This window comes from Polypterus senegalus, chromosome 14, assembly GCF_016835505.1.
Source record: "Polypterus senegalus isolate Bchr_013 chromosome 14, ASM1683550v1, whole genome shotgun sequence".
NCBI lineage: Eukaryota > Metazoa > Chordata > Cladistia > Polypteriformes > Polypteridae > Polypterus > Polypterus senegalus.
In genome coordinates, this window is record NC_053167.1 from 80,395,707 (window position 1) to 80,408,354 (window position 12,648).

At 39.0% G+C, this 12,648-nt stretch overlaps 1 protein-coding gene across 1 annotated transcript in view; it reads right to left on the reverse strand.

Moving 5' to 3' along the window:
* Positions 1-204: 204 nt before the first annotated feature.
* The window catches only part of lamc2 (laminin, gamma 2), a 43,270-nt gene continuing 30,826 nt past the window's right edge, over positions 205-12,648 (reverse strand). The window contains exons 17-22 of the mRNA XM_039735486.1: positions 9,314-9,463; positions 8,428-8,542; positions 7,886-8,076; positions 5,927-6,085; positions 2,544-2,643; positions 205-1,867 (exon numbers count right to left, since the gene is read on the reverse strand). Of these exons, the coding sequence (XP_039591420.1) occupies positions 1,614-1,867; positions 2,544-2,643; positions 5,927-6,085; positions 7,886-8,076; positions 8,428-8,542; positions 9,314-9,463 (969 nt within the window). The 3' untranslated portion in view covers positions 205-1,613. The remainder of the gene's footprint in view (positions 1,868-2,543; positions 2,644-5,926; positions 6,086-7,885; positions 8,077-8,427; positions 8,543-9,313; positions 9,464-12,648) is intronic.

Sequence of the window (12,648 nt, forward strand, 5' to 3'; positions counted from 1 at the left end):
TCCCTGTTTCTGTCTGAATTTTCCTCTTACTAAGATCATTTTAAGTAAAATCCATGCCATTTCACAGAAGTTTCTTTATTTTTTACAAACTTGTAAACATTTGAAATGTATACAAGATTTCATCTGATGAACTGAAGAGGAGACTTGAAGGAGGATTGGCAGTTTCCCCAAATGTTACATGTAAACAAGAATGAAACAAACAACTTCCTTGTCAAATGATTGTTTATTGTGAGTGTTGAAAGAACAAAACACATGATATAGTAAACCAATGGGATGACATTTTGGAAAATAAGCAGGTTACCCCACCAACATGTAACATATGAATCACCAAACATTCATAAAGTTAACTCCCTTTATGGCAGTCCTCTCAACAAAAACATTGTTCAGTGCAGTCTTCTCTAGGGATCGAACACGGGACACAAATAGGACATTAAAAAAGCAAACCAGAGGGGGCGCAGAAGGTTTCATGAACCACACAGACAGCTTTCACAAATCAGTCATGTCTGACTCCTGAAAGAAAATAACAAAATGTGCCAAATGTGGCTCTCTTCGGTATTTAGCCGCTTCTGCCGGATGCCAAGGGCCTTCCCTCATTCGTTACTCTGCTGCCGCTTCGCTCAGCTTGTACTCTGAAGTGCACCCATCCAGCAGTTGATGGAGTTCTTGCTGGTTGTCTATAAGGTTAGATGCAGAGTTTTACTGAGTTTTGGGACGTAGTCAACATTGGATAACACTTAGTGACACTAACCTGACACAGATAGCAGACGCCACTGATTTCTGGCTTTTTAATACTACAGTATATAGTAATAAGGGACAATTTGGAAAGGCTGTTACTGCCAGAGTCTTGAGACGTCACATTTGTGCTCTCGCCAAGTAAATGAATGGCTGGAATGAATAACCTGCGTACCCTGCTGTATCAGAAATATGTGACAGCGTACAAGTCAAAAACATTCACAATTATTTTAATTTTTTTTAGTCGTGAACATTTTGTAACTTGCCCATATATGTTTATGGTTAATCAAAATGCGCATTTTTTTAGCTAAAGAAATTCCACTTCAAAACTGCAGAGATCAATGAGCACAAATGCTCTCTTTCCATGTATGCTACAGTGATCACTTATTCGACATTCTGTCTATTATTCTATTTTTCGCTCCTTGTTTTCTGTCTGTTTGTTTGTTTCTTTCTTTTCTTCTCAAAGTGCTTTAGGGTTGAAGAGTGTCACACAAACAGCAGACATTTTGAATGTCTGTTCAAGATAGGGGTGCCAGTTTGTGCCATGATGTGAGCAAGTACAGTATATAACAATAAAAACAAAAGGAAGGTTGATTGCATTTCACAATCCTTAATAAAAAATAATTAAAGTGCATGAGTTCTTTTAATTATTCACATAATTTATAAGCAAAATAAACAACAAAATAACAGTCAGTCTATTATTTAATGACAGTGCATTCCCACAAGAAGCCACAGCTAAAGATTTTCAGTGGGAATTGAATACCATGCTGTAAGTGCTATCATTTCAGCCATTTTTCCCCATGGAGTATCTCTGGCTGGCATGAAGGTTGTTCCGTCCAAAGAGTTCAAAATGTTTGAGTAAAGCAGCCACTCTTGTTCTTTTACGGTCTTTCAATTGCTGCAGCATTGAGGCACCTTATTGGGATTGTGTTTTTGATTTCTTCCAGATTCTCAATGTCTTTGAGGATGTTGCTGATGTCTTGGTTGAGGGAAGCAATCCTGGCTCTCTGTCTGCTTTGAGTATCCTTTAGGTTTTCCAGTTTGGGTCGGAGTTGGTTGTTTACTAATCCCCTCATCTGGTTTACTGACTCCTCCATTTTCGTCAGTCTTCTTTCATCTATTTGGCCCGGCTGGTCTACAAAGAGAAGGATTAATCTGTTAATGCCTCTGTTTTGAGGGTACGCCTATCCCACAATGCTGCAACAAATGTTTCTGAGTGTTGTCGAAGAGCGAGGAAGTGCAACTGATGTCTAATTCATCCAAATTACCTATACTGTGAAATGCCACTTAATACAACACTTAAAACAGACATTCTTAAAATAAAAAAAATCAAATAATATACCACATTAAAATTAAAACATTGTGAAAAATATGAGACGAATGTGGGAGACGAATAAACTGCACCACAAAGCCCCTCTGGTTCTGTAAGTTATAAAAGTTCTTTTTAAAAATGTGAAAACTACCAACATGGATGCAATATAAGAATTGTAGTAATGTCATGGGGGAAAGTGCCTGAAAATGGGCCGACAGAGAAGTTGTCTGAAGGTGTGGATGATACACAAGCAGAAAATGAAACAACTCCAGATAAGGAGCATCTGAGAGCATCGGGGTCTCGGAGAAACAGATGAGAGGGGAACATTCAATTTACACTAGAATGATGGACCTCTGGGAGACAGCCTCATGCAAGAGAGGACCACCTCACAGTAACAAATAATAAAAATAAAAAACAGCCTGATAATGAGTGCCTGGAAAACCCAGCGGCTTGGAGGGCACAGCGACTGCTGGAGCCAATACACTGTGTGGACACTTACCAAGCTGGTACAGCAAGTCATTAATGACCGTCAGGGTGGAGGTGACTGGAGTTTTTACCATCTGTGCGTTAATGAAGGCTCGCTCAGCGTCACCAAGGGCCTGTGACAAAAAACAAAATTGGTTGCATTCTTCCTGCTTTTATTTCTTTAAAAACAATGTAATGAATGGCTATACTTTAAACAACGGCAATACATCAAATAACATCTCAGACCTACTAAATCCAGTTCAAGGTGGCAGGGGGTCCAGGGCCCACCCCAGCACCTGATTCATTTGCAAACATTTCTACAATTTTCACAGATTTGCATTTGCAGTTGAGGAATTCTATAAATGTCTTCCTGCACATCGTCACAAAGAGAGAAGAGCAGGCCGAGCGAGGCCCTTGAAGGCTAATCTGCTAAAAGCAGCGTGGCTGCAGTTTTCTTTTCAATCAACTGTTGACTGATCTCCTAAATTACCTGAAGGCTGTTCTTAATCATTCTGATGGATGACCAGTGTGGGGTTTCATTTTTATAAAATACATATTATGGCTCACCTGATGTTTTCCTGTTTTTCCAAATGTTTTTTTAAAGCAGACATTTTTTTCTGATCCCAACAATAGTCGAATTGATAACACTTTATAATACCTTTCATTAATATCTCTTTAAGAAATGTTATATAATGCCTGTTTACACCTTTTGATTCATTAATTGCAGATCACAGTGCACTGCCTAATCTAAAGTTGCAAATCTTCATCTATTTTAAAGTTTTAAGGATGTGAACAATTATTTATTTTAAAGTGTTCCCAGTAGATTAGGTTGGATTTAAAAATGGACATTTTTCAAGTAGACATGGAGACCACTTCACTGTAGGGCACCTTATTACTCTTAATGACCCTCCTATGTGACATGGAGGAATTATCTAAATGGAAAGGCCACCATATACACTAAAGACTGTTTGACTGAAACATTACGGGGCTGTTCTGTACCAAATATGCATATACTGTATATACACTACCAGTCAGACGTCTGGACGTGCCCAGAAATGTTCATGGTTTTGATAGAAACTAATATGTTTTTTGTATCAAAATACTGTGTAAACATATCGGCAAGTCATTACTACTGTTTCTAATGACTGTTACTGCTTGAAAGGACTGGTCTATTATTTACACATGGCTACAAAGCCCCATTTTCAGTAGCTACTCCTTCATGTGCCCTAATGGTCAACCCCCTTACTTTGTCATGTATAAATACTAATTGGTTATTACAGAAACTTACGTAATTACATTGGCAATGCTGTTATTCTGTCCCCTTGGGTTGCAAGGTACTGGCATTTCTAAAGTTTCTTTGGGATTTTCTTACAGAATGAAAGCTATTCCATGCAACAGATTGTCAAGAAACTGAAGGTTTTATATTAAAGTATCTATTGCTGGTTTGAGAAAAGAAGACAAACTGGATTTAAAGAAGGAGAAGGCCCAGAGGGGCAACTGCTTAAGAGGAGAAGGACATGAGAGTCTGTAGTCAGGTCCTCAGTTGACTTCTTCCTTAAATACAGGCCAAAAAGCAGCGCTGTCTACAACAGGGAAAGACGACTCCAGGATGCTGACCGCAATATGCTTTTCCTGTCATTTTCCGCCCACTATTGGCGATCTTTTTCCAAATTTTAAACCTTTCATTTATTTGCGAGTTTCAGATGGGACTTTTACATTGAAACTCTGCCTTGAGGTGTCGTCTTTTCTCTGTTTTAAAGGATATTTGGCGCGTATTTAAAGAAGAAGTCAACTGAGGACCAGTAAGGCGAGTGTTTCTCAAACTACAGATTCTGATGCTCTTTTCGACTTACACAGTAGTGAATCGGCACCTTCACCCTCTTTTTATGTCCTGGTTAGAATTAGTATGCCCTCTTCCATCAAAACAGCAATAGACATATGTCTATGAAATCTTCAGATTCTTCGCAATCTGTTGCATGGAATAACATTCATTCTGCAAAAAAAAAATGTTTCTTGAGAAAGGTGTCTAATTTTGGTCATTTCTGAACCTTTAGGAATGCAGTACATTCCACCCCAAGTGAAAAGAACAGCAGGGTTCAGCAGTGCTGATGCAATTATAAAAATTATAAAAAATAACTAGTGATAAGCGAGCACCAAAGTGTTCGGCCTGAACACATCGCGATGTCCGTGTGCTCTACCGAGCACCCGAGTATAATGTAAGTCAATAAGAGACAACCAGGCAACCCCTGCTCTGAAGAGGGGACGGTGCCTGGTCCATTGGAAAAGGTCAAAAAGTGACAGAAACACCACCCAAATGGACCGGGAACAGCATGGGGACGATGTCTGGATGCATCTTGGATCCCCAAGTCGCTGCTGGGAACCAGTTTGTCCGAGTTGTACACCACTTTAACAGACTGACAAAAACACGCCCAAAACCCCCCAAAAAAATCAATTTTACAGGAAAAATGACGCTCTAAAACATTATATGCCAGTGCCTGCAGGTGAGCTGATGCTCTAAAACATTAGGATATGCGAGTGCATGCTATTCAGCGGCCGCTCTAAAGCATTATGTGCCAGCAGGTGAGCTGACGCTCTAAAACCGCGAAACGTGCGGGGCGGAGACTCGAGCATGACGCACGAACACATGTGGTGCTCGTTCGAGTAGCGCCATGATCCGAGCATAAGGATGCAAGCTCGCTTATCACTACCCATTCACATCTAAATGACTAAAGAAGGATGGTGTCTTGATTTAGAAAAAAGGTATCAGTATCTATTAAAAACAAAAATATTTTCAGCATAATCTTATATATAAACGTCTACGCGTGGTAGCGTGTGTGTCTGTCCAGCCCGGAAGTGAGAGGTGGAGTCGGGGTAAGGACTCCACCATGTCGGCAAAGCAAAACCTCTGAAGAAAGAGTTAATTGCTAAGCCGCTAATACACAAGCGAGGTGAGCACATCGGCAAAATGAAACCTCTAAAGAAAGACAGTCGCTTAGCCGCTAATGCACAAATGATGTGAGCACGACAGCAACGCGAAACCTCCTAGGAGAGATCTGCCCAGAGTAGTTCCTTTATTACCTGACATCTCTACATTTCATTTTTTTTTCTGACGATTTCAAAAGTTTCTAGGACCCCGGGTTTTTTACAGCACGGGCTTACACAGCTAGTTTTAAAATATCTTTAAAAAAGGGAAATCACAAAACCAGTTTTTCTTCAGCTCATAACAGTAAGTAAAAAAAAAAAACACTGAGTAAAATGGCAACGGATATAATAAATTAAAACAAGCACACCCAATAAAATAATGCAAAGTTATTTTTCGACACTAGAGGGCAGTGCAGTCCACGCTTTTCATAATGAAGCCCACCACATTGCACACTTCTTTTTCAGCTCCGTTTCATCTTTGTAGGGCTGACTTACCAGGGAGGCAGTCAGATTGTCTTCTTTTGCTTTCTGCTCCTCAGTATACAGGTTTCTTTCCAGTGTCTGCATATCCTGCTTCAGTCCATCCATATTAGCATTCAAATTGTGTGCATTTGTAAGTAAGCCATCTAAATTAGCAGAATGTGCAAAGGACTGCTGTAAAAGAAGAAAAGAAACTAGACATAAGAAGAAGGAAATTAGCCTTTAGCGTGTTATACAGATGCATTTGAAAAAACTGGACGTTTGAAAATGTTGGGTGGCTGTTTCAACCTGATTCATATTTCTTATGTGCTTGTCATACTTTTTATTTAGTGTATTATGAGTGGCTTTCCAGACAAGTGCATGCTGTTTGTTTTACTTGTAAATGAATGAATTACTAAGTCTTTAAATGTATATAGTAATTTTCTCTCTACTCAATGTGCTTCCACGCACGGAGGACCTGGGAAGCAACTCTCCACGATCTCCTTACTGCAAGGCAGCATTGCTACCACTGTGCCATCTGCATAGTTTATCAAAGCTGGGGAAGCCCAATCTCTCCAGTCTTTGTAATTAGGAATAATCTTTTTCTTGACTAAAAGTAAAATTTTAATCTGCAGCACATACTTACAAATCCCACATTAACAAATTAAGAAGACAGAAAAAAATATTCCTTTACTCATTTGTAGAACTGACTGGTGTAGAAAATTAAGTTAAACAACATCAATTGTTGGGACAAAGGAGGTAGAGGAAAAATGACATGACTTGTATGAATCCATAAACTGGGACGTAATGAGGGATTGCACTTCAGATCTGAATAAATATGCATTAGTCAAATACCAGATTCATGAAAAAAATGGTTAATTGTGTGATATCCTGGACTAAAGCTGTGAATTACCAGTGACAACTGTAATTTACTGAAGGCCCAAGCATTTCAGGCCAGCGACAGTGACGCATATAACAGGTGCAGGTGTACAAATATTTGCTGCAGAGTTGAAGCCACAATAGATTATATTTATCTTAGAACACAAGCAAAATGAAATGAAAAGACATTCTGAACTTCCTTTCTATGGTAATGGTGAATTTGTGTGTATACTAAATGGAATTGGGGACTGCATCTTTATGCTATTAGAACCAGAAAGTGTGTTTTATGGATAGGATTCTCCTTAAAGTCAAGAGATTGTGATCCCCAAAGAAAAGCCCTTTAAGAATGAGTGACTTGCTCCCCCTCAGAGTTTACATATGTTATACTTATGTGCAAGACACTTGTTGTCTTTTTCATTTTCTGCATTCCTCCACATAATGTGCAGCAGTAAGACAACACAGCAGCAGTTACCGAGCCGGCTAAATAATTGTGCATTTCTGAATGCTTACTGCTAACTGTTGAGCCAAACTCGGTCAGCTTGCTGACTGAATACCATAACTCATATCCGGGTGGCATTTGGCTCCTTAACTACACCCCTGAAGGTGCATTGAGCAGGAGGTCGTCAGCACTTCGTTTGTGTGGTCAAGTTGCACCTAACAAGCAGCAGAGATGACAGCTTACGTGATGGTGTCCTACTGCACAGGTTCAGGATTATACTATCCCAGTTATACCATTTCCTCCGTCCTCTCCCTGTGTACATCTGGTTATTATCATCCCCACAAAAGAAGCTCCAGCTCTCATTTGACATTTTTGCACTGAGTTTGCACATTCACAGTAGATTTTCATGGGTGCACCTTGGGCTTCATTTCGCTCCAACTGTTTAAAAACTTGTGAATAAATGAAGTTCTGTCTCTCAGTTAACTGGTGAGATGTGTGTGTGTCTCTACTTGAGCACCATCTAAGATGAATTACTTCCTTTCACCTGTTACTTAAAAAATTATGCTATGGCTCCCTGTGACTCTGCATAATTTATTTTACATTAGATTTCATAATTGCAAAGACCTATTGTGGCTGTCAGATGAATATTCTGCATCATAAATTCTGATCTCTCTTACCATGTCAATGAGGTTCCTTGCATTCCTTGCAGCATTTATTGCAGAATTCACATTGCCTTCAGCAACACTCAGTACATCTGCTGCCAGCTGGTTATTCTGGTTGGCCTTTTGAATCATCCATTTGATAGAAGGAATCTTGTTCAAAGAGTCATCGGCTTCTGCCTTTTTTGTTATCATCATTTCATTGAATCCTAAAATCAAAAAGTGTCAGTGAGTAAGTTAAATTACAGTAATGGCCATGCGGTGGCAGCAGAGACGTATGAGACTGGCATTTGCTCGCCGTGCGCTTTGGATCAGTGTTTCTCAATGTTTCTAAATGGTTCTGGTATAGCAACCCACCCACTTTTTCCCATGTAAGTGCCTTCATGACCCTTCAAGAGATGGGACTGCTCCCCATCATTCACTAAGTTTGTGTATGTGTTAAATAATTTAATATACATTATACACCTCTTTTGACAGTTCATAATAGACAATTTGCCCACCCCATTTTGTAGGCAGAAGTGTGTTCCAAAGTAATCCCGATTATTACTGTAGAAGTGTACCTTCAAGCTTCCCTAGGACATCCTCCAGGTTTCTCAGATTCACATGTCCCTCATTCAGAGCCTTCTCAGCTTCTGCTTTAGCATTGTAAGCTCTTGCTTGAAGTTTGTCAGCCAGCTGCAATTACATCATGAGTTCATGAAGACAATGGCAATACATGTTTGAACAGAACTCTAGAATGCATGGTAGCTCAGACTCCTATTTATATTTTCTTCCTTAAATTGGGATTAGATGAGGATTAGCACAGAGTTCTTTAACCCAACTAAACGACTTGGTTCACAGTACGCAGTGCTTGATGGGACTGACATGGAAATGTCTTATTGATTTTTATACATCTATAGCAATACAAGGGTTTTAACTGTACATGGCAAGTTACTGCCTTTATGCATACATTTCCTTTATGTAATAAACTTTTAAAAGCCTCCATTTGAATACATTTGAATATACAGTATATGGCAGTTTTCATAATCAGCACTATCACTAAGTGACTTGCAGTAGCATCACTAATACTATCAGAGAATCCACTAAAACATATTTTAAATACATTACTGAAATGTTTACAGATTCTCAGCAGGTCATAGGTAACATTGTATTAAAAATCACACCTAAAATAAGATGCTTCCTGCTGTCAAACATGAAACGTCAGGAAATCTTCATGTTCATTAAGAAAACCTAAGTAAGACTCCGATCAGATCATTTCGCTGAGGTTATTCTGTACTCAGAACTGGACTGAGAAGCAAAGACAAAGAATGTGTACTGTTGGACTTTAATATGTGTACTTAAATGCTATATGTTTAGATTAAGTCCATTGTATTCCCTGATAATACAATTTACATTGGTTCACAACGTTTGTGATCTGAATAATCCAATCTTGAATCTATGACCCACCTCTCTGTCTGCGAGTCCTTTTGACATGAGATCTGATGCACCATCTTCAGCAAGCTTCAACCCTCGGCTTATTTGATCGTATTTTGAAAGTTTTCCATTCACTGTGTTTTGCAGGTTTTGTGCATCCCTGTTGAGCTTCTTAAGGTCATTCTAAACATGGAGTTGAGAAACCATTATGAGATTTGTTGAAAGAAAATGACACAATCATTTTGGATAGATAATTGAAAAAATGCCATTTATTGACTTTTAAAGGCACCAAAGTCAATATCCTCCGGCAGACCTCCCCAGTGCTGAGCCCACACACTGCTTGTCTCCTTTGAATTGCCATTTGTTTCGCATTATGATGTTAACACATATGGTGACTGAGAATGTGCGTCAGCTTGTTAACAATCCAAACTGAGAACAAGACGCGATTGTCACTGCTGAGATTCTTGGCACTAGTACTAACTCTGGTATAGAGAAGCATCAAAAGTGCTGGGTATTTTATTTAAGTTCTGACTGCTTAATTTATTGTGATAATAATGATAATAAGTGTAATTTAATGTAAGTGTAATAACCTCTAGGCCTAATTTGAGGCATTAATAACTCAAATGGTATCCCATTGTCTGCAGTGCTGACATTTGGCAACTAGTTGCCTAAGCCAAGTAACACCTACAAAACACCATTTTACAATGTATTTCTATATATATATATATATATATATATATACATATATGCACACACATATATATATATATATAAAATCCAGTGTCTCTCTGTCATTCTGTCTGTATGTCTGTCCGCTTTTCACGAGAGAACTACTTAACGCATTTAGATTAGGCTTTTTCTATAAATTGCTTTAACATTCTGGTTGATTTTGCAACTTCTCTCATTGCGCTATATATCATAGTTCGCTTGTGGTGCTGATTTATTTGCGAGAATCCGAGAGAGACGCACTGGGCTGATTTGCCCTCCCCACTCATGCGCCAGCCTCGCGGCGTTCCTTACCCCCACTTAGCTAGATTTAGATTGAGCTTTTTTCACTAATTTGGTTGAACAATCCTGTTGATTTTGTGACTTTTCTCATCACACTAAGAATTATAGTTCACTTGCAGGAGCGATATATTTGCGCTAATCTGAGAACAGAGGCTGCGGGCCGAGGGGAGAGGGACGTGTGACGTCAAAAGTAGGGAGCCGGGTGGTGCCCTCCTCACTGTCCTGTTTCACTACTACGTGGGAGGAGCTGCGGGGGATGGCTAGTTGTTTATAAATTAAAATAATCAAAATATATTAAAAATTAATTCATTCACCAATTCTCCAGGTATGCTTATTGCAATAAAGAGAAAAATAAATAAAGTAAAATATAATATTCCTGCTATGACCCAGAAAAATGTCCCTGCCACTGTTCAATATGGACATTACACAATGGGTCCACTCCTACTGTGACACTGCAAATTTTCTATAAATTATAGTGCATTTCTGAACTCATATTGGAAGCCAGTCAGTGCTTTTATGGTTTTCAGGAACACATACAACCAAACAATGCCCACCAAGCTGAAGGAATATTCATATTCCTCTCATTGATGTTTCTTGCGCAAGTAACTGTGTATTTACATCTTTCTGGGCAATATCATGGCACCCAGTGGCAACATATATTGAAAGGGTGTTCAGTTGGAATGAGATTGCTGGGGCATAATGGGCATTAAGAAATGCAGAACTCCAACAACTGCCTTTTAATGGTGACATGGTGTGCAGGTAGAGAGCACCTCATGAAGAGACTGCGCTAGGCCTACTTTTCCTTTCCTGTGCAGTATTGTAGATTTTTTCTGTGTTTGTGTATTATGTGTTTATTCGTTCCTTTTAGGTGTCTATAGTTATCTCGTCTGTGTAGCAGTCAGTCTGTGACTTCTTTGAGATTTGGCACACTTATTCTTCAAAAGAATGTGCGGCGAGTTCAGTTTTCATTGAGACAGAGCGCATGGTACACATTTTTGGTGTATGTTCAAAATCATTAATCTTATAATAGCCAGTAGAGTGCAGCGAAACATAGGGAATAGTAGATATGTTTTTAGGTGCCTTTGCAATAAATGCCAAACACCCTTTGTCAAACACTGATGAAGTTTCTGAATTTATTACCCTAAAACAGAGAATCATTCTCTTATCATGTTAATTCATAATTGATTCACTTACTGTTTCATATTTACCTAAGAAGAGGTTTTTAACTTGTATATTTTCCTCTTTTACATGTCTGATAACCAAAAAACAGATCCCTTACACAAGTTTTTGAAACACCAGCAGTGTCTCACATGTGGGCAGGAGTTCACCATCACATTAGCGGCAAGTGCAGATTTCTGCAATGCCAAGTCAGTTCTGCTGCTGCTTGAAGTCATACCAGGTAAGTTAAGTGATCTTTGTATCCATAAAAGTAAGAAAATACAAACAAGGAAAACAAAAATTCACTTAACTTTTCTGGAAATAAATCAGAGGGCATGCCGTAAGTGTTGCTTTGTAGTCTGTTATGCACACAGTACATAAATATGCACAGTATCAGACCGTATCTAGCCAAGTATGCAGCACAACTCCTGGCTCAGGCTTTGATCTTATCATTATCTGACTATGACAACTCTCTGCTGGCAGGAGAACTATCTTGTCTCACTAAGCCTCTGCAGAGGATCAAAATGCAGCGGCACGTCTGGTGTTCAGCCGGCCGAGGTGGTCACATGTCGCTCTTCTTGTCTGATCACAACATTACTCCTTCAAAAACTCTTGGACCTGCTGATGAACGGTGTCTGGTGATCCCACTTCTGTGTGGTATCAAATATTAGTCTGGACTCTTTTCATGTGTAGCTCTTTGCTGGTGGAATGAAGTGCCCACCTCCATTCAGAAACCTGACTGTCTCCATGTGTTTAACAAGCATTTGAAGCCTTTCTTGTGTGGTGAATAAATGATATAAGCTGTTAGGTTTTTATTAAGTAAGAATTGAAACTAGCTTCCATTTTGTTCTCATCTCTTCACTTGAAGTGATCAACTTTGTAACCTGTCCTGTAACACTTGTTCCCAAACAGTCCCCTTCACTTGGTAATGTTGACCATTTTCATAAGTTGCTTTGGATAAAAGTGTCTGCTGAGCAAGTAAATGTAAATGTAAATATGTACCCAGTTTTACATTATACTAATTTTTCCATAACATTCAAATCCTTCAAGCACACTGGAGTGTTATGTCATGTGATTAGGCTGTTGATTTTTATCAATGAAGAAAATGTGAGTACAAATTCTGAAATATCTGTGACATATGACAAATAAATAAAATTGAACACAGAGTCCTTCCAAGGGTCACTGTGGAAATGCAAACTATA